This window comes from Brienomyrus brachyistius, unplaced genomic scaffold, assembly GCF_023856365.1.
Source record: "Brienomyrus brachyistius isolate T26 unplaced genomic scaffold, BBRACH_0.4 scaffold33, whole genome shotgun sequence".
In the NCBI taxonomy this organism is placed as follows: Eukaryota; Metazoa; Chordata; class Actinopteri; order Osteoglossiformes; family Mormyridae; genus Brienomyrus; species Brienomyrus brachyistius.
In genome coordinates, this window is record NW_026042308.1 from 639,743 (window position 1) to 663,883 (window position 24,141).

At 43.1% G+C, this 24,141-nt stretch overlaps 3 protein-coding genes across 6 annotated transcripts in view; 1 reads left to right on the forward strand and 2 right to left on the reverse strand.

Annotated features, from left to right (window-relative positions):
- LOC125721467 (NACHT, LRR and PYD domains-containing protein 12-like) overlaps nucleotides 1–24,141 on the reverse strand; it is a 247,462-nt gene that overhangs the window by 118,667 nt on the left and 104,654 nt on the right. The gene's annotated exons all lie outside the window — the stretch shown is intronic.
- The window catches only part of LOC125721464 (NACHT, LRR and PYD domains-containing protein 12-like), a 388,574-nt gene that overhangs the window by 37,402 nt on the left and 327,031 nt on the right, over nucleotides 1–24,141 (forward strand). The gene's annotated exons all lie outside the window — the stretch shown is intronic.
- On the reverse strand, nucleotides 11,842–12,735 carry LOC125721459 (G-protein coupled receptor family C group 5 member B-like; the record flags this gene model as incomplete). The annotated part of the gene is made up of 1 exon (XM_048997373.1): nucleotides 11,842–12,735. A coding segment is annotated over one exon (828 nt), but the record flags the coding sequence as incomplete, so codon positions are not given.

The window sequence follows — 24,141 nt, forward strand, 5'->3', positions numbered from 1 at the left end:
AATTAGCGCCCAGGACACACTGGATGTGCGGCGGGAAATATCAAATTTCATTTCGGCGCCCATGTTAACAAATTAGAGCGGCCGCGTGCGTGCGCGAGATGCGGGGCTCACGCCTAGCGGCAGCGGCGCCGCATCTACAGTCACGCGCGCGGTAAGCGGTTCTCTATGGAAGCGTATTGCATTCATCTGGGAAAAATTAATTCTGTTTTTCCGAATTAATGAGATAATAATCCCGTTTTTCAGAGCAATATTTTTCTGAATTAATGAAAACCTTCCTGTTTTTTATGATCTGTGCCGGAATAATCGTTTATATCAGAATCCAGATCCAAATGTTTATTAAATATCACTTTAAACATGTAATAATATTACTTAAATATTCTGTTATTGATGGCCATTTTCGAGCCGGACGCGCCGGAATTAGCGGTTTGAAGGAAAGACACTGACTTTAGTATTGATCTCTGGTGCCGTTTTGTGGTAAATATGCTTGTGATGAATATGTCTGATGAATGTCGCTGCTTTGTCATTTTTTTATTAAATTAATTAAGATGTTAGTTTAGCTCGCGCCCCATTTTGGCGGCTCTTCCGCCATCGCACAGAAACATAAAGTGCAGGCTGCCTGATGGGATTAATAATTCTTCTCCTGCCTACAGACTCCTGCCAGCTGACGCTGGACCCCAACACAGCACACAGATGGCTGTCTCTGTCAGGGGGGAACAGGAAGGTGACAGGGGGGGCAGAGCAGCCATATCCTGATCATCCAGAGAGATTTGACAGCTGGAACCAAGTTCTGTGCAGAGAGAGTCTGACTGGCCGCTGTTACTGGGAGGCTGAGTGGATTGGATATGGAGCCTGGATAGGAGTGACTTATAAAGGGATCAGGAGGAAAGGAGGGAGTGATGACTGTCTGCTTGGATACAATGACAAGTCATGGAGTCTGTGGTGTTATACTGACAGTTACTCTGTCCAGCACAATAATAAACACACTGTCATACCCATACGGCCCTCAGGCTCCCGCAGAGTAGGAGTGTATCTGGACTGGGGGGCTGGTGCTCTGTCCTTCTACAGAGTCTCCTCTGATGGACTGACCCTCCTGCACAGATTCACCTCCTCATTCACTGAGTCCCTCTATCCAGGGTTTTATGTTTATATGATCTCCTCAGTGTCACTGTGACGTGTTGCTGGTTCTCCTGCAAAAAGGTAAAATCTCTGCTTTTTAACCTTTATAATCCTTTTTACTCTGAAATGTACAGAACTGTGCAAAAGTCTCAGGCAGGCAAAGAAAATGATGTTTAGATTATCCTCCTGTTGGTGTAAAACTATGATATGATGCCTGTCAAAGTGTGTCAGCTTCGCCATTTCAGAACCTCTGCTAAAATCATCCTAGTATTTGCAGTGACCGTCCAGTGCAGCCATGTATTTTTTGACTTGGCCACTAACACACCTCATACAGCTAGTCAATCTCTCACTGACTTTTTAAACCAATATATTTAATTATTTAATTCAGCTGTTGGTGAAATTTAACAAAATCATGGAACGGCTGAGGTGCCCCTGAGGAGAAGTTTGGGAACTGAAGCGATGTTCATCTAGCCATCCAACTAGATATCAGTAACTTTTTAGAAAACAGAAGAAATTATTACTAGTTTTTATTGTGTTACTCTGAATTTGCACACGTTCTAATGTTAAATTGTGTATTTTGTTCTAAGCCAAAGTACACTTGCTACCCAGATAAACAGCTTTAAACATTTCTTTGGACTGACTAAGACTTTTACACAGTACTGTGTGTTTGACAAAAAATAAATGACAGTGTTCAGTGAGCTGAATAAACATGAAAAATATTGTTTTTTATACGTTTTCTCTCTGACTAAAATGTAATTAAATGTAATCCTGATTGGGGGGGGGGGGGGCTATCCCCTTCTCCTGTATATGTACATTTTAGATATTATATATTTATGTCCATTTACTGTATTTCCTCCCTGTACAATGACAATAAAGGCTTTCTGTTCTGTCCTATTAATGTCCTGCTTCAGCGTCACCCAAAGCATAACTGAGTAACATAATGAAACCACAGTCTGCTGGATTAAGTTAAATTCACTGTATTACTGCAGCTGAACATAACTGACATAATAACTGTCAATCAATGTGTATAATAATCATTTAACTGTAGACATAACAGACCGAAAAAAAACTGGAAAATATAATTATGTCCTGGTTCAGTGGATTAAAGTAAATAAAATTATTATTAATATATTTCAATAAATAAAGAAATTTGTTTTGTTAAATAATTAACACCCTTGCCACCCCCACCCCCCAGTAATAAGTCTGGCTGCTCCCCCGTCAGACAACGGGCAGGTGCCCAGGATCCCTTACCCCCCCCCCCCCACCCCACTGTAAAAGGTCTGGTTACTCCCCCGTAGGACAGAAGGGTCAAGTGCCCAGGCAGCCTTGCCACCCCCACCCCACTGTAAAAGGTCTGGTTTTGCCCCCGTCAGACAGAACGGGCAGGTGCCCAAACACCCTTACCACTCCCACCCCACTGTAAAAGGTTTGGTTATGCCCCCGTCAGAACAGGCAGGTGCCCAGGCAGCCTTGCCACCCCCACCCCACTGAAAACGGTCTGGTTGCTCCCCCATCGTACTGAAGGGGCAGGTGCCCAGGCAGCCTTGCCACCCCCACCCCACTGTAAAAGGTCTGGTTATGCCCCCGTCATACAGAACGGGCAGGTGCCCAGGCAGCCTTGCCACCCCCACCCCACTGTAAAAGGTCTGGTTTTGCCCCCGTCAGACAGAACGGGCAGGTGCCCAAACACCCTTGCCACCCCCACCCCACTGTAAAAGGTCTGGTTTTGCCCCCGTCAGACAGAACGGGCATGTGCCCAGGGTCCCTTACCCCCCACCACACTGTAAAAGACCTGGTTGCCCCCCCGTCTGACAGAATGGGCAGGTGCTCAGGCAGCCTTGCCACCCCACCCCACTGTAAAAGGTCTGGTTTTGCCCCCGTCAGACAGAACGGGCAGGTGCCCAAACACCCTTACCACTCCCACCCCACTGTAAAAGGTTTGGTTATGCCCCCGTCAGAACAGGCAGGTGCCCAGGCAGCCTTGCCACCCCCACCCCACTGTAAAAGGTCTGGTTCCTCCCCCGTTAGACAGAAAGGGCAGGTGCCCAGGTAGCCTTGACACCCCCACCCCACTGTAAAAGGTCTGGTTGCTCCCCCGTCATACAGAAGGGGCAGGTGCCCAGGCAGCCTTGCCACCCCCACCCCACTGTAAAAGGTCTGGCTGCTCCCCCGTAGGATAGAAGGGGCACGTGCCCATGCACCCTTTCTCCTCTGCCCCCACTTATCTGTCTGACTTATAAATTGATACACAGATAGATACTGAACCCCTCCCACGCCCGGCTGGCAAAAGCCACAAAATTTATCTGCATGCATTATTATTAACAAACGTGTAAAAATATGCACAGACATCCATTGACAATCCACCATTTGATTCATTATCTATTGCACATTCTATACAGTGACTGTAGTCAGTTATAATGTCTCTCTATCAAGCTGTTGCCATATTTCTTACATCCACTGGACACGTCAATTCACAGAAAAGCGATCATTCCGGAAACAATGTGTACTTTTCATGGACGCCACTAGGGGGAGACAAAACACAGATTACTAAATAAAATAGGATCAGAATTAAATTATAAGAAAGCGGATCTATGCGCGATATAAAATACCATGATTACTCCGTTTTAACGGAAAATTTCTTTTTATTCAAGTTTGTCATTAGCAGTCATTTGCGCTCTTTCATAATAAAAACAATTTTATGAGCCATAAATTATCAATATATTTTGCAGGAACAGATATCGCGCCGCTGAAGTTCAGCACTTTCCCGTTTGAGATGAACGTGATGTTGCCGTTTCCTGCGGGCGACCTTTAAAAATCCACGACAGCAGCGGTTAGATGCAGCGTGTGCAGCGACCATATTTACGGACAAAATCAAGCTGCTGACTAAGACTTAGTTTGTGGTTTATTAATTCATAAGTAACAGCATAATACTACATTATTTGTGCTTATAAAGTGTTACCGATGAGAGAACACTTTGAAAATTACTAAATAAAATTTTCTCTTGCCTTGACTCTAAATCAGACCTAGACGTGTTTGAGTAGATTACCAGGTTTCCTCTGGTTATTGCACTTACCGCACACAATATGAAGAAAATGTAAGTGAACCGAAATCTCCATGCAATGAATTAGCATCCTGTGAGTATCAAGTGCTGCAGGCCATACATTAGCAATGGCATCGGATCACTGTATTCAACAGGATGAGGGGTTATTCAGACAGGACGAGTGTATTATTATAAAACAGATTGATAAATCAGCTTGTTTAAGCAGTTATTACTGTACATCTTGTTCAATAATCCAACATACTTTCCCAGCTGGCAGCTTTCAAAGAGGACTTACTCATTGTTCTTGCAAACCTCGGCATTTATGAAGGCCTCTATACCTTAACAAGCTTACGGTTAAATGCAGCACGGCCCTTGATGTCCTGTCTGGATGTCTGGAGGTAATTTTCTGTACTGAGTTAGATGAAATGCATGAATCCATTTCCAAAAGCTGTTTATCTGGGTCCCCGCGATGGGGCCCCTTGGTTATGGTGCCAGTATCTCACAGGCTTTGGACACCGAATCAATCAGGCATTTCTGAGTCGCATCTTACATAAGAACTATACAAACGAGAGGAGGCCATTCGGCCCATCAAGCTCACTTGAGGAGAACTAAACTAATAGCTCAGAGTCGTTAAAATCTTATCTAGTTTTGATTTAAAGGAACCCAAGGATTCAGCTTGCACTACATTATCAGGTAGGCTATTCCATACTCGGACTACACGCTGTGTAAAGAAGTGCTTCCTTAAATCCAGTTTGAAATGTTCTCCCGCTAATTTCCACCTATGGGCAAGAGTTCGTGTATTTAAACTAATGCTGAAGTAACTATTTGGTTGAACAGCATCTTTATTTAGCCTGATCTTTATTTTTTGTCTAACAAATTTAACACAAACCAGTGTGTGGCCTGAATGACACACTAATGAAAGCTAATTCAGTGGCAGGAAAAGGTTTCCCGCTTATTTACAAATATTTCAGAGGTTCACAGAGCTGCCAGCTTCGGTCTCCTGGCTGCTGTGACATTTTCAATTCGAGACAAATCTGCACACGCATTTACATGTGTCACAACTACGTCACGTGGGCCAAACGCCACACTTAAGGCAACAGGGGCAATTATTAGCACTGTTTTAACCCAATGGTTAACCTAACCATAAAGCCCCCCAATAAACCTTATAAGCCCCGACTACGCCACCTGATGTTACCATAGGGCACCAGGACCCTCCAAGTTGGTTCAGACTGGTTGTGCTGGTATGAGTCGCTCCACAGACACCCAAAGGTTTGTATTTTACAAATTTATTTTACAAAGAATAAAAACACACTTTAAAATGCCAAGGCTAGCCGATGGCATACAAAAACGTCATAAAATTTAGTCCGTTCAGGGCCCACTATCAGATCAGCGGGACCAGGCGATGTCCGTGCAAAAGATGATCCCCACAAGCCCGGTTCCGTCCGCCCCAGCCTATAAGGGTGACAAACACAAGGCGAGCAAACAGATTCTACCACAGCACGACCCACAATCGCCGTATAGGGATACCGAGAGTATCGCGACAAAGGCACACTACCGCACACTTATCACCCCCACAGGGCACCGCAATAATCACACACACAAATCGAAACACCCATACACACCCACTACAAACGACACCATATCACGGTATCCACTACAGGGAGGATTGATAACCTGGTTTCGAACACCCGCCACTACATCAGCCTAAACCAGACCCCAGATCCGACGCCGACCCGATATTTGGCTCTGTCCAAGCGACCAGAGTTTTCACTTAACTCGCTGCGGGGGGGGGGGAATGCCCAGTTACTCTCCCCCGCTCCGGCGTCCCAGCGACTCCTTCCCCGACAGAGCGTCTCGAGACGCGATCGCCACTCGGGGTGTTCAAACGGGCTCACTCCAAACAGGCTTCAGTGCAGGTAATATATTAAAGCAGTGTTATGGTGGGGCGTCTGTGATGGGGGGGTGAGAGGTGGTGTTCAGGCTTAATCCAAAGTAGATTAGTGGGTTTCATTAGGAACAGCGACGACCTGCCCTGTAGAGAGAAGGTGAAGAGAATGATGGAATGGTGCAGTGACAACAGCTTGATCCTGAATGTGGAGAAGACCAGGGAGATGATCATGGACTTCAGGAGGAAACAGCCCAGTCATTCAGCACTCGTCACTGACAACAGTGCTGTGGAGGTGGTCAGCAGCGTCAGATTCCTGGGGGTGCAGATAACTGACAGTCTGGACTGGTCACCAAACACAACATCACCGGTTAAATGGGCTCAGCAGCGTTTGCACTTCCTGCGCCGGATGAAGAGAGCTTTCCTCTCCCATCCTCAGCACCTTCTACCGAGGCACCATAGAGAGCGTGCTGACCAGCTGTATCTCCATCTGGTTTGGCAGCTCGAAAGCCTCAGACAGGAAATGGCTGCAGAGAGTGGTGAGGCCTGCAGAGAGGATCATCGGGACTTCTCTTCCATCCATCCAGGACATTGCGCACAAACACTGTCTCAGCAGAGCCTGTGACATCAGAGACTCCGCCCACCCCCACCATGGACTGTTCGCCCTGCTGCCCTCTGGGAAGAGGCTTTGCAGCATCAGGACCAGGACAGTCAGATTCTGTAATAGTTTAATTCCTCAAGCTATTAGACTCCTGAACTCTCAATACCTCATGGCAGCCCCCCCCCCCCACCCCAGACTCCGCCTCTCTCCATCCATCCACACGTCACTTTCAAGAGCTGCTTCTTTTTAATAGTTTAGTGCAATATGTCTGAAACGGCGATGTACACTGGTGTTTGCTGCTATAGTGCTGTTAATATATTTTTATGCATATTCTATGTTAATTCCACTTTATATTCTTTTTTAATTCACTCTGCTGGGCCGATGATGAGTCAATGCAACGTAATTTTGCTCTGATGTGCACTAACCGGTGTATGTTCTGAATGACAATGAAGTAGCCATTCTATTCTATTCTATTCTATTCTATTCTATTCTATTCTATTCTATGTCTGGATAAGTATGGGCTGGAATACAGAGAGAAGCTGGTGGCCAAAGCAGTGACGGGTCATGAGTGGCAGATGCTCTGGGGTCCAAACAGGAGTTAAAGAGTGTGGTAGAAAAATTGTAAATGTAACACTTAGAATAAAAGTCGGACCTCTCAGTTTGGTGAGTAAAGGAAATCTCTTTTATTCCAGCAATCCAGCAAAGTGCTCCCGTCACACTCTGGCACTTGGTACCAAGTCACCCGGAGCTCACAGAGCAACCAGCTGATAAACCATAACTCCCAATTCCCAATAAGGGTGTCTAAATCCTGATTGGTCACAAAACACCAACAAACTGAGCTCAAACATATAACAAACACAATTCTCCTGCTTTATTGGTTCACCTTGGCAACAAGGTAAAATCCACCCATTTTGCCAGAATTTTACCAGTTAGATGCAGCGTGTGCAGCGGCCATATTTACGGACAAAATCAAGCTGCTGACTAAGACTTAGTTTGTGGTTTATTAATTCATAAGTAACAGCATAATACTACATTATTTGTGCTTCCTCGGATAAAGTGTTACCGATGAGAGAACACTTTGAAAATCAGTAAATAACATTTTCTCTTGCCTTGACTGTAAATCAGACCTAGACGTGTTTACCAGAATATGTCTCAACTGCTAGACTCTACTTGAGATATGAATATAGATATTGATTACATGACATTGAATCACTATTAATGTTTGGGTGTTCCATTGATTAATGATTAACACATTGACGTATTGTCATTAAATCACTGCAAATACACGGTTAACATATGATTAATATGATTAACATAATTACTTATACATTTGCACTACCGCATAGCTTGCTATATATTGTCTGCCACAACTATTCTATAAAGCTATAACTCGCTGTGCACCAGTTGGGGCAGCTTCGAATCTCTTTCTGCAGGTGGTTTCTCCCCCCCTTTGTTCCGCCGTCTGCCTCTCCAAGGCCCGAGCTTTCCTCAGGGTCTGCGGAACTTACTGCAGGCAGCTATCGCAAAGCAAGGTCACACAGTACTCAAAACAATCTCTTCTTGCCTAAGACATAACAGACCCAATATGCCTCCCTCCCGAGCTACCAATGTCCAGTTTTACTTCCACATCTGTCTCAAGGTTAGAAAAAATAAAAATTTGACAGTGCGTGAAAACAATGAAACTATTACAAATACCTGTCCCACCATGTACTGTAATTCAATGGTATAGATGTAATAAATTATTATAGAGCCCAGCCTCTCAGTGACGAGATAACCATCAATTCATAGCAGTACTATTGAGAGCCAAGTTCATTTTGCCTTCTTTTTCCTCAAACATTGAAGAGCTCGGCAAAGCTTCAGTTAAAAGTCTTAAAAATTATCTTCTTGGTCCACAGCCTCTTCGTGAACTTGTGTGACAAGAGAAATTGTGTGACATGGATCATATGTTTTGCGATTAAAACCTCTGATGGCTCCATTCATGACTGAAGATCAGTTAATGTTAAACCTGCATTTCTTCAGATGGTTTCTGTTGGTTGCAAGATCTTGCAAAATATCTCTTGCTGGCAGAGAACTTTGTGTTGTTCTTCAGGATCAAACAAAACACAGGTAGTTTAGCATGTGGCATTATGTGTTGTTAATGGTATAGATAATTGCACAGACAATGGCACAGAACTTCAGCACACAATTATATTTATTATATTATAAAGAGATTTTGATATATATATACAATAAGCAGAATAAATTATCAAACTTCTGTAAGCTGTGTTGCTAAGCTGTCATCTGTTATCCATTTAACCCCCTCCTCTCAGTTTAAACATTTTATTGTTATTAGATTGTTATTTATTGTTATTAGAGTCATTGCACATTCCATGGATGAAGAAACGTGACAGCCAGCACCACCACTAAATATCTCAATACTGTACTAACCTTACGCTCTGGATGCTTGCCAGTGCGGCGTGATTCAGTTCCTCGTCATCAGAAGACACATCAGACAGTGCAGCCGCTACTGAAAGGTAGTTATCATAGTTTGCTGGTTGATGAATCGTTGTGGTAGTTGAGGTAGAGGGTAGTACAGAACATGTACTTGGATAAAAGTGCTTTGGAAGGGTGAGTTTGAGTTATTTTGACACATTAAGACAGTGGTTTTCAACCTGTGGGCTGCGACGGTATTGCAGGGGGGCCGCCAATTATTATTAATAGAAATTGTAATTTAATATAATAAAAAATGTCTAGTCAAAATCAAATAAATCATAATTTGATATATAATTAAATAATGAGAAATTAAATAATAAACTGTTACTATGCGTTCACTATTCGAGCTCGCTGATTGGTTTAATAACAACCCGCCAACTTAGACTATCTAAAATAGTTTTGATTCATACATGCTAAAGCAGATAAATGGTTGACAAACAGGATCGCTGAAAAGAAAAAATACAGACGTTTCTTCAGCAACAAGTAAGCCTGACACTGAAAAGCCTCAAAATAAACCTAAACGAAGAAAATATAGTAGCGACTACCTAGCGCTGGGTTTCACATATGTTGGAGCAGAGAACGAGCAGCTACCGCTCTGTGTTGTGTGCTCAGAAATACTGTCAAATGAAGCTTTAAAACCAATCAAACTACGACGGCACTTGGAAACAAAGCATAGTGAATATGCATCCGAGCCTATAGAATTTTTTGAGAACAAACTTAAAGAGTACCAAAGCAGGAAAAAAACTCTTGAAACAGCGTTCTCTGGCAACGACAACAGTAAAGCAGTGGAGGCATCTTATGGTGTTGCAAAGCTCATTGCAAAGGCTGGAAAACCGCACACAAATGGTGAAACTTTGATTTTACCTGCTGCGAAAGAAATGGTTGGCGTGATGTGTGGAGAAAAGGCCCGCAAGCAGTTAAATTTGATTTCACTTTCAGATAATACAGTCGAGAGAAGAATCAATGAAATGGCAGATGATATAACTCAGAAGTTGGTCAAAAACATTCGAGAGAGTCCCTTTTATGCCCTACAGTTGGATGAATCGACCGATATAGCAAACCTTTCCAACCTCCTTGCCTTTGTATGGTATGTACATAATGGAGAATTACAAGAAGATTTCCTTTTCTGTAAGCCGCTGCCGACGCAATCAACAGCCCAAGCCATATTTGATATTTTGAATGCGTTCATTGTTTCAAATGGAATGGACTGGTCTAAATGCGTGGGTCTGAGCACAGATGGAGCAAGAGCCATGGTGGGACATCGCAACGGAGTCGTTGCGCGCGTAAAAACAGCTGCGCCGCTCATGAGCTCTGTCCACTGGAGTTTACATCGGGAGGCGCTAGCTACCAAAAAGATGCCCACAGATCTCAGATGCGTCTTGGATGAGGCTGTTAAAATCGTCAATTTCATAAAGACTAGGCCCCTTCAGTCACGTCTGTTTCGACTACTCTGTGAAGAAATGGGAAGTGACCATGTTCAGCTTCTGTTACACACTGAGGTACGATGGCTTTCACGAGGCAGGGTGCTTACTCGTCTATTTGAATTACGCAACGAAGCACGGATTTTTTTATCTGACTCAAATTTTCCCCTTTCAGACCGCCTCAGTGATTTCGAGTGGCTTGCAAAATTGTCCTACCTTTCTGACATTTTCAATCACCTAAATGGTGTGAACTTGAGTCTTCAGGGCAAATCAGTGACAGCGTTTCAAGTCCAAAATAAAATCGAAGCCACAATAAAGAAACTGGACATTTGGGCCGGACGAATTCGCAAATCAAACTCTGAATCGTTTGAAAATTTGTCACATCTTTTGACAGAAGAAGCCATGAGCCTACCCACCTTGGTTAAAAAGCTGATTGAGGAGCATCTCCAAGGACTGAAGAGCCAGTTGCATGACTACTTTCCATCTCCAGATGCTCAGGTTGCCTGGATGGAAAATCCTTTTGCAAACTTGTGTGAGGGAGCCGTCACAAGTTTAAGTGCAAAAGAGCACGACAGCCTCATTGACATGTCTTGTGACAGTGCTTTAAAATTGACGTTTTCTCAAAAAACATTGACGGATTTCTGGATTCATACATTCTCAGAGTATCCTGATCTTTCTGACAAAGCTCTTAAGTTTTTGATGCCATTTCCGACAACATACTTATGTGAAGCAGGATTTTCTGCATTGGTGGCACTCAAGACAAAATACCGGAATAAGCTTAACGTCGAGTCTGATCTCCGCTTGCAACTTTCTTCCCTTCAACCCGACATACAGCGCTTAGTAAATGCTAAACAACACCAACCTTCGCATTAGGTGAGTGACAAAGATTGTTGTTTATAGTTTCATGTCTAATTGTCTTTTAAACAAGTTGAGATTTTTTTTGTGCATGTTATCCATTTAGCTAAATTTGTTTCATGGTTGTTGTTTTAAATTTATTTACATATTGCAGTTCCGTTTCCCTTTAATGTGTCTTTTTAAATTTTTTTTTTATTATTATTATTTTTTTTGCCTGTTCTCGATTTGCGCTTGTCACTTGAGTCTGACTCTAGTCTTGCTTTGTCCAGTGCTCCATTTCTCTGCCGGTTTTGACTGTTCGTTTCAACCCAGCTCTGCCTGTTCCCTCTGATGGCTCTTCGGCTCGCTGACGTTCTACCCGCTGCCGACCTCTGCCTGGAGGCTCCATGTGAGGAAAGAGCGAGGGCTATGCTCTCTCTCAAGTACACACAGAGTCACAGAGTAGGTCAAAGAAGCGAAAACAAAGTACCATACCTGAGTTGTTGTCACTGAACACGAAGTCCCGGTTTGCTCCAAACTACAGGTGAGAAAGGCCCTCCTCTAAACTGGCCTCTCTCATGCGGGACGGGGGCCGTAAGGTGGCGTGGACCTCAGGAGCAGCGTGCAGCAGTATGAGCAGCCATGCCTGTGCCAGCAGCACCACTGCCTGTACCCGGTTGTCCCATGTTGGGGGCAGGCCAAGCGCCGCGTTGCCATACAGGCAGAAGGTGATCCAGGCCACCCACAGCAGGACTGAGGCCAGGCAGGTGATGAGCAGCCACATGGTCCTGCACCTCCACCGTGGCTGCTGCCTCCACAGACTGCAGGCCGCCCCCACCAGTGCTGCCAGGAGCAGGACCAGCACATACGTGGTGGCCAGCGCAAAGTCCAGCGGCTGGTATTCACAGGCTGGCTGGCACGTGGACATCGTGGCTAGAAGGATCCACTCCGGATCCAACACGGCCAAGGCCACCGCCAGCCCCATCAGTTGACCTGTGCTGGGGCTATGAGCACCTTGTCCCAACCGGCGCAGTCGCAGACCCTGGAACACTAGGCAGGTGTTGCAGATAGCAAGCAACACCCCCCTCAGGACACGCCGGGCGAAGCAGAGGCTCTCTTGGTGCTCAGCGATGTATCCCAGGCTGAGGCCACAGAGCCCAAATATGGCTGCGAGCAGCAGGAGTAGCGGCGCCACCCCGCTGCGCTCCTCAGCCTCTGTGATCTTCCGCAGGCGACACAGTACCACCAGGAGCAGGATCAGCGAGGCGAGGGCCGCCGCCGCTGCCGCCACCACCACCACCAAGCCCCACACCGCATCCAGCTCACACAAGGCCGTGTAGGGCCTTGTCAGGATGGAGCCGGATCCGCAAGGAGAAGCTAAGTCCCATGAAGAGCTGCCCCCCACCAGGGACAGGACGAGGAAGGTGAAGAGATTGATAGAGGGAGCCATCACTGGCAGGGAGAGAGAAAGGAATCATTTAATGGGTTGAAGAAGTATTAGTCCATTAAACGCAATGTAGCCTGCTGCTGTGCAGGACACATCACAGGCGACACGCTGAGCATGCTGACAACTGAGCAATGGACTTCTCTAGTGTGAGACTACATGCTCTTTCTTAAAAAGCAGTAATCAATGCCATGTCAACCAGCTGAACAACTTCACAAGCAAATCGGCACATTATATAGGCCACCATCGTTATAAAAATTAATTATTATTTAAATTCAGGGGTCTCAAACAAATTACTGTATCTGGCCGGCCGATATCAGAGAAAAATTAAAACCATGTAATGTCATTCCAGCGCAATTGACATCCGCCAGTCTGCACGTTTTGCGGTCGGTAGTTTAGCATCTCCCAGCGTTTTTTTTAGTTTAAGACCTTTGATCTAAGTGAAGTATACATTTTGAAGGGGAGGCCTTACCTTAACTGTCAATGTCTTTCAGCTTCACTTGCTCTTACAACACGTACGATGCACTCACGAATCGTTTGTGTTTGCTTCTCCCTTATCAAACAGATTATTTATAAGCGGTGCATCATGACGTAGTACTGCATTTTTTACGTAATGGAACGCTAACGTTCTAAATAGGGTGGGGGCAGGGAGGGGGCATTAAGTGTCATCCTTTTTGTGTTTACTTTTGAAAAATTGAGATATAACCTTTAAAAAGCACGGATATAACGTAAAAAACTTTTTATTTTTAATAAATACAAATAAAAACGAGCAAATGCATTCAATCCCATTTCTTGTAGCTAGTGCTGGAAACTTTGGTGGGCACCAATAACGATATATTTTTGTCCAGTAATATTACCAATACCTAATGTTTGTCCAAACCCATGCAGCGCTCTAAGAAACTCCAGCTTCTGCGATTCCCCCTGCAGACCGCTACGGCTGATACAAAGACAAATGCGCAAAAGATGCTAGTAAGATACAGAGATTGGTCATTGGTTAATATTATATAAATACGCAATTAATAATATGACAAGTGGCAGTATTGCTACACGATTAAATAAACGACAAAAACAATAATAATAACTGATAAGTCATTTATTATTTTTAATTATTAAGTGTTTTTTTCTTTGATGGTGATAACATGTACATGCAGTACACCGATACCGAAATAAGAGAATTAATGCTATTAGCAGAAAATTATTACTGGAGACATAATTGTTAGGACACCCTCGGCAGGGAAACGCGGACCCAGGAATGCGGAACAGAGCGATCTTTATTAGATCGAGCAGGTAACAGGCTTTCAATGGGCCAGGCAAGAAGAATGGTCGGGGACAGAAGGTAGATTCGGTAGCCGGGGAGATCCAGTCCAACAGGCAGGCACAGGACACGGAGACGAAGGGAAGGGGAGACGAGAGATCCTGGGGCTGGCAGGGAAGGCAGGACGGGAGGTTCAGGGACGAGGGCTGCTCTGGGAAAGATAATAAGATAATAAGATTCTATTTGTACTGCCTGCCAATTTTTATATTAGATGAAACTAAAAATTGAGAAATATCTATATACACAAGTAGTTTTTCCTGATAAGAAGGATGACATCAAGACTGTCAGCATTTACACATCGAATTATGACACATCTGAGTAGCCCAGACTGTCCAGAAAACAAAGCCGTACAGCATATGTGGCTGACTAATGTACATACAGTGTAATAAGCTTATAATCAAATGGATTGAAAAATACTCAATAATGGAAAGGATTCAAAGGATAAATAAGGTGCATCATGTGGAAGAGAAGTTAGGTGGCGTGGGGGTGCATTGTGAGTTTCATCTGGTAGCTAGAAGGGAACAAACAGGGCTTTGGGGGGGGGGGGACTTCTCCGGGGGCTACATCGCTCTACCTTAAAAAAAAAATTTTTTTTTTTTAAATCTTTTCTCCTTACACTATAATGGCAGGTTTAGGACTAATACAGTACAGTCATAACCAGTGTCAGGGATTCTATGCATCGCTACACAGAGACAAGTCCAGATATTGAGCCCAAGGCTAAAATTGTGGTTTACTTACAAGTGCACTTTGCTGGGCAGTGGGGGTGTTTGTCCTTCTCTGCGCACATTTTGCCCTCTTATCCTGTCTTCTCCTCCGCAGCCCTTCCTCCTTCTCTCTGTTGCTCCTATATTCCCTCCCCTCCAGTCATCTATGTTCTCCTTCCTCTGTGGTCTCTCCTCTTCTCCCATTCTTCAGTTATACTGTCTTCTCCGCTCTCCCTGTATCCCTCCTGTCTTCTGGTCCTGTCGTCTCTTCTCCAGTCATCCCCTGCTTCTCAGTCATCTCTGCATCTTTTCTCTCATTTGTTTGCTTATTCTTTGATTGTTTGTGTTATTCGTTAACCCACCACCCCATGCTGGATGAGTCTTGATGTTTTTTGAAGTTTTTTTAAAGTTAGGCTTCTTCCTTTGTTTTTGTGCCATATCTTCTGCCCTCTTCTGGTTGCGGCAGTGCATGACACGGCTGGAAAAATAGGGTTTATTACAACACACACATCAAAACCAAAAGGATCAGGATGGATCCAAAATAAACAGCAAATGACCAGGAATGAACTAAATGATGGAATAAACACAACTAGAGAACTATATACATACATACAACATACAGCTATAATGAACCATCAAAGAACAGAAGCAGAACAGGCACTTAAATACACAGCTAACAAGACACAGTGCAGGACAGTGAGAATCATAACCAATAACAAGGACTGAGGGCAACCCAGGAACAGGCGTTACAGTTAAACAGCACTGGTGAAATCAAAGTGACCTTTCAGCCACATGGTCAGCTCTGCATCGTCCTCTGCTGTTTGCATTAGAAGCTGCTTGAAATTCTCACTCTCCTTACCAACACCTCGAAAAGCCAGGCCTTGCCGTGCCAAGTACTTAAGTTCAGAAGATTTTTCCTCACTTGCTGCTGCTCTTTCCAGCTCATCTGAAGGTTGAATATTAACAGGATTGATCTTCTGAATCCATGTCATCAGTGCTAATCTGTGGCACTGCCTGTCTTTATGTGCACTGAATTTCCCCAGTGCCTTTTCCAGTTTCACATGCCAGTCTTCACAAGAGCTGAATCTGTCTCTCATGCCAGTTTAGACATTTGTGTTACAAATAATTTTGCACAGTAGAAACAAATAGAATCTTATAAATGCTGAGATTAGAGTATCTACGATGCAGGAATGCAGGGGTTTCATTGGGGACCTTTCTATGGCTTAGTACTGTGAAGAAATACATGGTTAGTGCCAGGCGCAAATGAATATCTTTGATTTTGCATCCATTTGGTAACTTGTTGAAGTTGTCTGATAGTCAGTAATGCATGGTTTAATTATTATGATTTTTTTATTTATTCTTTTAAAACATCTGAAAGAATCTGAAATAGAAAAACTTATTTTAGTTTATGGTCCACTGGATAAACACAGACATTACAGATGGTTTTAGAATCTAATGCTGAATGTTTTTTGCTATCATTTTTCTGCCTGCATATGCTGTGATTGGTACAGTGAAATTTGAGAATGTGTTTGTGGTCAGTATCATAGCCTCAGACAACAAACCAACGCTGTAGCGCCTCACTGTGTTTACATGTGGGAGGGGTTCCAGTTACATAATGGGCTCGTTCTAATTCAACTGTTTTGACGGAGCTCGACAAACCTAAAAAATAAATGCTGGTGTTATGAAAAACGATGTCATATAGTTATATTTGAGATTTATTATAGCCAAACACATCTCGGAGCTCCGAGGAACCTCCTTCTCCTTAGATTTGGGGAAGATGGTGGCGCAGGAGGTAGTGCTATCGTTTAGCAACCAGAGAGTTGCAGGTTCGAGCCCTGGTTTCTCCTGACCCCTTCAAAGGGTCCTTGAGCAAGACACTGAACCCCAAATTGCTCCCGGCGTGCAGGTTGGCGCCTTGCATGGCAGCCTCCGCCCCCGGTGTGTGGATGGGTGAATGTGAGGCATGAATTGTAAAGTGCTTTCAGTTCTCATAAAAGTAGAAAAGCACATTTACCATGTGTATTTTGGATTTTGATTGTATTGGTGTGTAGTCAATCGCTCATGTACATGCTCAATCGCAGTAACATTTTCACAGGAATTTGGGAGATTGAAGTGCTAATTCTATGGGGGTGTATTCAGTGGGAAAGGTGTGTATGTAGGGCATGTCCCCCCCCCCCCCCCCCCCCCCTTCGTGGTGTTAGATATTCTGTTTCCCCCCCTGTGTGTTAAGTAGTGGGGTTGCTCTTGCGTGTTTAATAAAAGATTGTACTACACTGCTTGTCCTGGCATATTGCCTGTGGTTTGGGGGGAGGTTAATCTGTGTGTGTGACCATGAGTGACGCGACATGTGTGCTACAGTATACATCCAGTATGTAACTGTATAAAGTAAAACTCACTGTGTAATATAAAATGCAAATGGATACTGTAATATGAAGCATTGCAGTAAGAGGACAATATTACAGTACAGGGCACATTGTTGGATTACATACCTGTTGGCTCTATGAAATGTTTGATGGTTGTGGACATGGTTGTTCTCCAGTCATTCGGCCGACCAGCCTCAGCCATTGTAAGGCCATGATTGAGGGCCTAAATATATATATACAGTACTGTGCAAAAGTCTTAGGCAGGCAAAGAAAATGATGTTTAGATTATCCTCCTGTTGGTGTAAAACTATGATATGATGCCTGTCAAAGTGTGTCAGCTTCGCCATTTCAGAACCTCTGCTAAAATCATCCTAGTATTTGCAGCGACCGTCCAGTGCAGCCATGTATTTTTTGACTTGGCCACTAGCAGACCTCATACAGCTAGTCAATCTCTCACTGACTTTTTAAACCAATATATTTAATTATTTAATTCATCTGTTGGTGAAATTTAACAAAATCAGAACGACTGAGGTGCCCCTGAGGAGAAGTTTGGGAACTGAAGCGGTGTTCATCTAGCCATCCAACTAGATATCAGTAACTTTTTAGAAAACAGAAGAAATTATTACTAGTTTTTATTGTGTTACTCTTAATTTGCACACATTCTAATGTTAAATTGTATTTTTTGTTCTAAGCCAAAGTACACTTGCTACCCAGATAAACAGCTTTAAACATTTCTTTGGACTGCCTAAGACATTTGCACAGTACTGTACTGTATATGGTAATGCTAAATTGATAACAGTCTATCAGTGTTGTGTTTATGGTAAATATGCTAAATTTGCTGATGCAGTCTTCTCAGTTGCCCCTTTGTCCGCCTTACTTACTGTTGCTATGCCTGCTATGTGCTCACTCTGCGTGCCTTAATTATATTATGGGGTTTTATTATTAATTTATTCATAATCATTGTTATTTTTTCAATTTCTGTGTGGCCATAATATTTTGGGTTTTATAGTTACAGTCATGTGGATTAATGTATTTTCTCTCTGTTTTACCATGAAGAACAAGGTGTGACAGGGGATGATTTTGTGGACATTGGAGAGCAAGATGTTTACCTTTTGTTCCCCAAAAACCTCAGACTGAAGAAATCCCTAATTTCCACTTTAAAACTAAAGGGAAGTAAACTGTCTGTTTGATAGCAAGCTCTGTGTTTTTTTGTGGTTTCACAGACATACTGCTGTCAAGTCATGGTTACAGAATATATCATATTTAGTTTCATGATCTTTCCCTCAATCAGTCTGGAGTGGAAGCAGAAGACTTCCTAAAAAATAAGCAGGGAAATCAGCGGCAACACCTGAACAAAAGAGATTCAGTGTAAGTATCACACAGTCCTGGAAATAGAAACTAAAGTGGACAGAGCTGTTAGAACACAGACAGTGCAGGTGGAAGTAGAATCAGCAGAATAAGTGGTTATCACATCAGAAATACTGCTACCATTCATTCTGCTCATTCTATGTCCACCTGCACTCCTCTCTATTCTAACGTTTTTGGTGCAAAACTGATATCTTTATTTTTTCTACACATCTCCACCAGGCTGTTGTAAGATCATCCCTGGGTGCATCACAAATGTGGACCACTGCCTGCAAGGGAGCGGAAATTGACTGGAACCCTGTCATAAGCAAAGTCTGTACCTCATAAAATTGTTTAAAATCAATATTTCTAATCAAATAGTTTAATTTCTCTATTACTTTTTTACCACATAAAGCACAATGAGTGCTTAAAATTTCAATTCACAAGGTAAAACACCAAATAAAGTGTTTTAACAGAATATTTCATGTAATTTCAGCCTCGTCGGCAAAGAGCAGGAAATTCGGGAAAAAGCCTTAAAAATGCTCCGAAACAGGAGGGAGGACCTCCGAAGGTCAGGAAAGGTAATACATACTGTACATAGGGAACCTGCAAGCAAGTTAAAATTATTCAAGCCCTTACAATCAAATTAAATCATGAATGTAATGTCCGGAATACAGACCTAGTCAGCCAAGGCTGAATAATGTTCCTGTTCATGTTCTGCTTCACTTTCCTGGCTTCTCATGTCGTGGCAAAACTTCATTTGTATTGATTCCATTGTCTAGAAGAGAGGAAGGACTTCAGCTTCACTCCAACGGTATGTAGCTTTTCTGTATTTATACCTTATCATTGTGTAATATATATAGTCATACATTTCATAATTTAGCTTCTAAAATATTGTGCAATCACCAGCCCAATTGATATTTTTGCCATCTTAATCCTCTCAGGATCAGTACAGTATATGTGCAAACATATTTTATGTGTTTACAGACGTGTAAGACTGCTGAAAAAAGGTTGGAGAACAGTGGCCCTTGGAGGTAAAATGTGTTTTTACATTTTCCCAGTCCTGCTGCATGATTCTGTACTGCAGTGTCAGGTTTCCCATTGCTCAGCACACCTCATTTGGCTAAAGAACTTGATGATGTTACGATGATCAGTGTGTTGGCCAGTGAAACTGACAATGTGCTGAACTTTGGGAAATTTTGAAATTTATTATGAACACAGTATATTAATCTGCACAATGTAGCAAAACAGTCTGAAACGTAACTGAGATACAGAGGTTATACACTGATCAGCCATAACATGTGAAGTGAATAACATTGATTATTTGGTTACAGTGGCATCTGGCTGTGGGGGGGTTATACAGGTCCTTCTCAAAACATTAGCATATTGTGAAAAAGTTCATTATTTTCTGTAATGTACTGATAAACATTAGACTTTCATATATTTTAGATTCATTACACACAACTGAAGTAGTTCAAGCCTTTTATTGTTTTAATATTGATGATTTTGGCATACAGCTCATGAAAACCCAAAATCTCAAAAAATTAGCATATTTCATCCGACCAATAAAAGAAAAGTGTTTTTAATACCAAAAAAGTCAACCTTCAAATAATTATGTTCAGTTATGCACTCAATACTTGGTCGGGAATCCTTTTGCAGAAATGACTACTTCAATGCGGCGTGGCATGGAGGCAATCAGCCTGTGGCACTGCTGAGGTGTTATGGAGGCCCAGGATGCTTCGATTGCGGCCTTAAGCTCATCCAGAGTGTCAGGAGAGTTGGCAGGCCAATTGAGCACAGTAATACCATGGTCAGTAAACCATTTACCAGTGGTTTTGGCACTGTGAGCAGGTGCCAGGTCGTGCTGAAAAATGAAATCTTCATCTCCATAAAGCTTTTCAGCAGATGGAAGCATGAAGTGCTCCAAAATTTTGATTTCCGAATGACAGAAGCGCCTGACCTGGGCTACAGAGAAGCAGCACTGGACTGTTGCTCAGTGGTCCAAAGTACTTTTTTCGGATGAAAGCAAATTTTGCATGTCATTCGGAAATCAAGTACCCACAGTCAGTGATGGTCTGGGGTACCATGTCAGCTGCTGGTGTTGGTCCACTGTGTTTTATCAAGGGCAGGGTCAATGCAGCTAGCTATCAGGAGATTTTGGAGCACTTTTTCATGAGCTGTTTGCCGAAATCATCATTATTAAAACAATAAAAGGCTTGAACTACTTCAGTTGTGTGTAATGAATCTAAAATATATGAAAGTCTAATGTTTATCAGTACATTACAGAAAATAATGAACTTTTTCACAATATGCTAATTTTTTGAGAAGGACCTGTACAGTATATAATGCTATATATCAGGCTTCCCCAATTCCAGTCCTGGAGAACCAGTTTGCAAGGACCTGTCAAATACACCTACTAAACCTGGCAATTGGCTGGTGAGCTGAATAAGGTGTTTGAGTATTAAAATCTGGGTGCAGACTAGGCCTGCAGGACTGGAACTGGGGAATCGTGGGGAATTGAAAGTTACCATCACCAAAAATAACTTTTATTTTAAAGTTTCATAATGAAATTAATTTGCTCATCAGGATGTTCTGTTTGGCAAAGTATTCCAGTACTTGGGTTTTAAATTATCCATCGTAAATCTTTGTCACCAGATGCACAGTAATCATCCCGCTAAAGCAGAACTACACTGTCATCGTATTAAAGGGGTGAGTCTGCACACAGCATCGGTTGCTCCAGCATCCACAGTGTCATTCTCCCAAGTTACTATACAGCAATTAACAATCACTGACAGCCGCTAGTAATTAAATGCCTAATAACCATCATGTAGTGATTGAAAGTGATTCAGTCTCAGCCATGGCAAATGTAATCTTATGCATAGCTATTTAACAACAATAGTATTCCCAGATTGAGGTGAGTATGAGGACAATCTTTTCATAGCTATTTCCTAGCATGGAGTATGGCGTAAGAGGCAAGTTTATGCATGCAGACAATTGCATATTTCAACTGATATGGGAATGCCACTTTGGGGCCAATGACATGCTGACCTCAGTAAAATTCCAGAAGATATTTTTCAGCCTGGACACTTCTCTCCCATGTAGTAGTTCTCCGCTTAACAGCAACAAAAACGTAACATACATAATGGTGCATAAATGTGATCTGCTGATTTCAGATCTGTAAGCATAAATTACCTTTGTTGTATTCCCTGGCCTTCAGGCTAATTGGAGTTGCTAAATTGCCTGTAGGAGTGCATGTGTGCGTGAATGGTGTGTGAGTGTGCCCTGTGATGGGCTGGCCCCCCATCCTGGGTTGTTCCCTGCCTCGTGCCCATTGATTCCGGGATAGGCTCCGGACCTCCCGCGATGCAGTAGGATAAGCGGTTTAGAAAATGGATGGATGGATGGTATTCCCTGGCCTTCAGGGAATACTTTTGGTTTTAGCACTGTTCCCCTGTCGCTGCAGATACTTTGGCATGCAAGCCAATAACTCAAAAACCGTTCGACGAATCCTTTTCAATCTTTGTACAGGTATTGGTGAGGGACTAGAACTGATTTAATTTTGAAACAGTCCCAAAATGGAAGCAGCGCCACATAGTGATAATGAAAAAAGCAGCAGTTTTGATGCTTGACCCTGCTAAGACCATAATTCAATAACCGTTTGATGGATCTTTTTCAGTCTTTGCAGAGGCATTAAAGGGGGCTGGAATCTAACTGATAAAATTTTGAGACAGCTCGCCAGCAAATATGAAATATGGCTCTCAGGAAATATGAAAGAGCTTTGTGCGTGGAGATGTGATCTTTCCACATGATTTCAAGTGAAAACATGAAAAGTCATCTTTAAAACGAAGGCTTTCGCTAATGCAAATGTCACACTATTTAAGGTCTCAGGAAGTCTAGGGGAAGCACAAATATATAGTGCATATAGCTGTGTCTCACATAAAAAGGTTGTGCATACTCTGCTCATATTGTTCAAAATGGAGTAACACTTTGCCATGAATTTTTAATTTTAGTATGAGCCCATATAGTTAAGTCTTGACTGTTTACAGGTAAACACTTAAAAAAGATATAGCTGAGGTCCTGGATTCAGTCTCCTGCATTTTCTCTCTAACCCACTCAAAGAATTTCTTGCAGGGATTAATTCAGTATGTTTTAACAACATATAAAAAGACCAGATGAGTTAGGAGCAACACTTTACTTGAGGGGGCACAAATAATGTAGTAGTACATCCATCCATCTATTTTCCAAACCGCTTATCCTACTGGGTCGCGGGGGGTCCAGAGCCTACCCCGGAAGCAATGTGCACAAGGCAGGGAACAACCCAGGATGAGGGGCCAGCCTGTCGCAGGGCACACTCACACACCAGTTACTCTCACACACACACCTACGGGCAATTTAGCAACTCCAGTTAGCCTCAGCATGTTTTTTGGACTGTGGGGGGAAACCCCACGACAACATGGGGAGAACATGCAAACTCCACACACATGTGACCCAGGCGGAGACTCGAACCCGGGTCCCAGAGGTGTGAGGCAACAGTGCTAACCAGTGCACCTGTCAGAGTTCGCTGGTTAAAGCGGGTAGTGCGCACAGGCTGACAAGCGGGCAGGAAGCAGGCAAGCAGGTGGAGTACGGGGAAAACGGGGATTTATTCGGGATTGGGACGGAGCAGACAGCACTAAGAATAACTAACATCAATGACGGACCAGAAACTAAGGCAAGTCATGGACTGAAATAGACGAGACTGGGCGAAAATAAGTGGACACAGCTGGGCAAGATCAGGGAAGCACACGTGGGTAATCAGGGGGCGTGGCACACACGAGGATCGTACGAGCCGTGCATGACAGCACCACCATGCCGCCCCTGAAGTAGTACACTCTTACTTAATTTATTAATTAACCAGAAAGTATTAGTTATATACTGATCCCACGTTCGTTCATTCTTAATCATAACAGTTACTTTATTTGTTCATCATTTGTACTTGAGTAGTTACTGAGTTATTACTGAGTAATGTATATTTGAATAATATAAAATATAACAATACATGTGCTATAAATCAACAAACCATTGTCCTTTCCTTTTATCCACTGCAGGGCTGCAGGAAGCAGCATACAGAGGAAATGCCTTGGGCGGGATGGTAGCCCGGATCAGGGCTCACATACTGGCTCACATGTGGGCAATGAAGAAGTAGCACTTCACGTGTACGGGAGAAAAACAGCAGCCAGAGGAATCCTATGCAATCTCAGTGAGAATAAACTCCCCAGACCCAGGACTGGGGCAGGAATTGCAGGATTCTCCTCTAGCATTTATTTTGGCATACTGTATTTATTGCTATTATCCTTGGTACATGTTTATATTTGCCAATAATTGAAATTGAAATAAACATGATTATTATTCATCCATCCTCATACCGCATATCCTGGAGACGAGGGCCTGGAGCTTATCCCAGGTAGCATAGGACACAATGGTATACTTTTGGATGGGATGCCAGTCCATTGCAGGGAATGCACTCACTCACACACTGTGGGCAATTTAGAGATGACAGTCTATTATTATTAGGATACCTATAGTTTTTAGTAGTTTTCACTATTATTATGCTTTTTGCCAT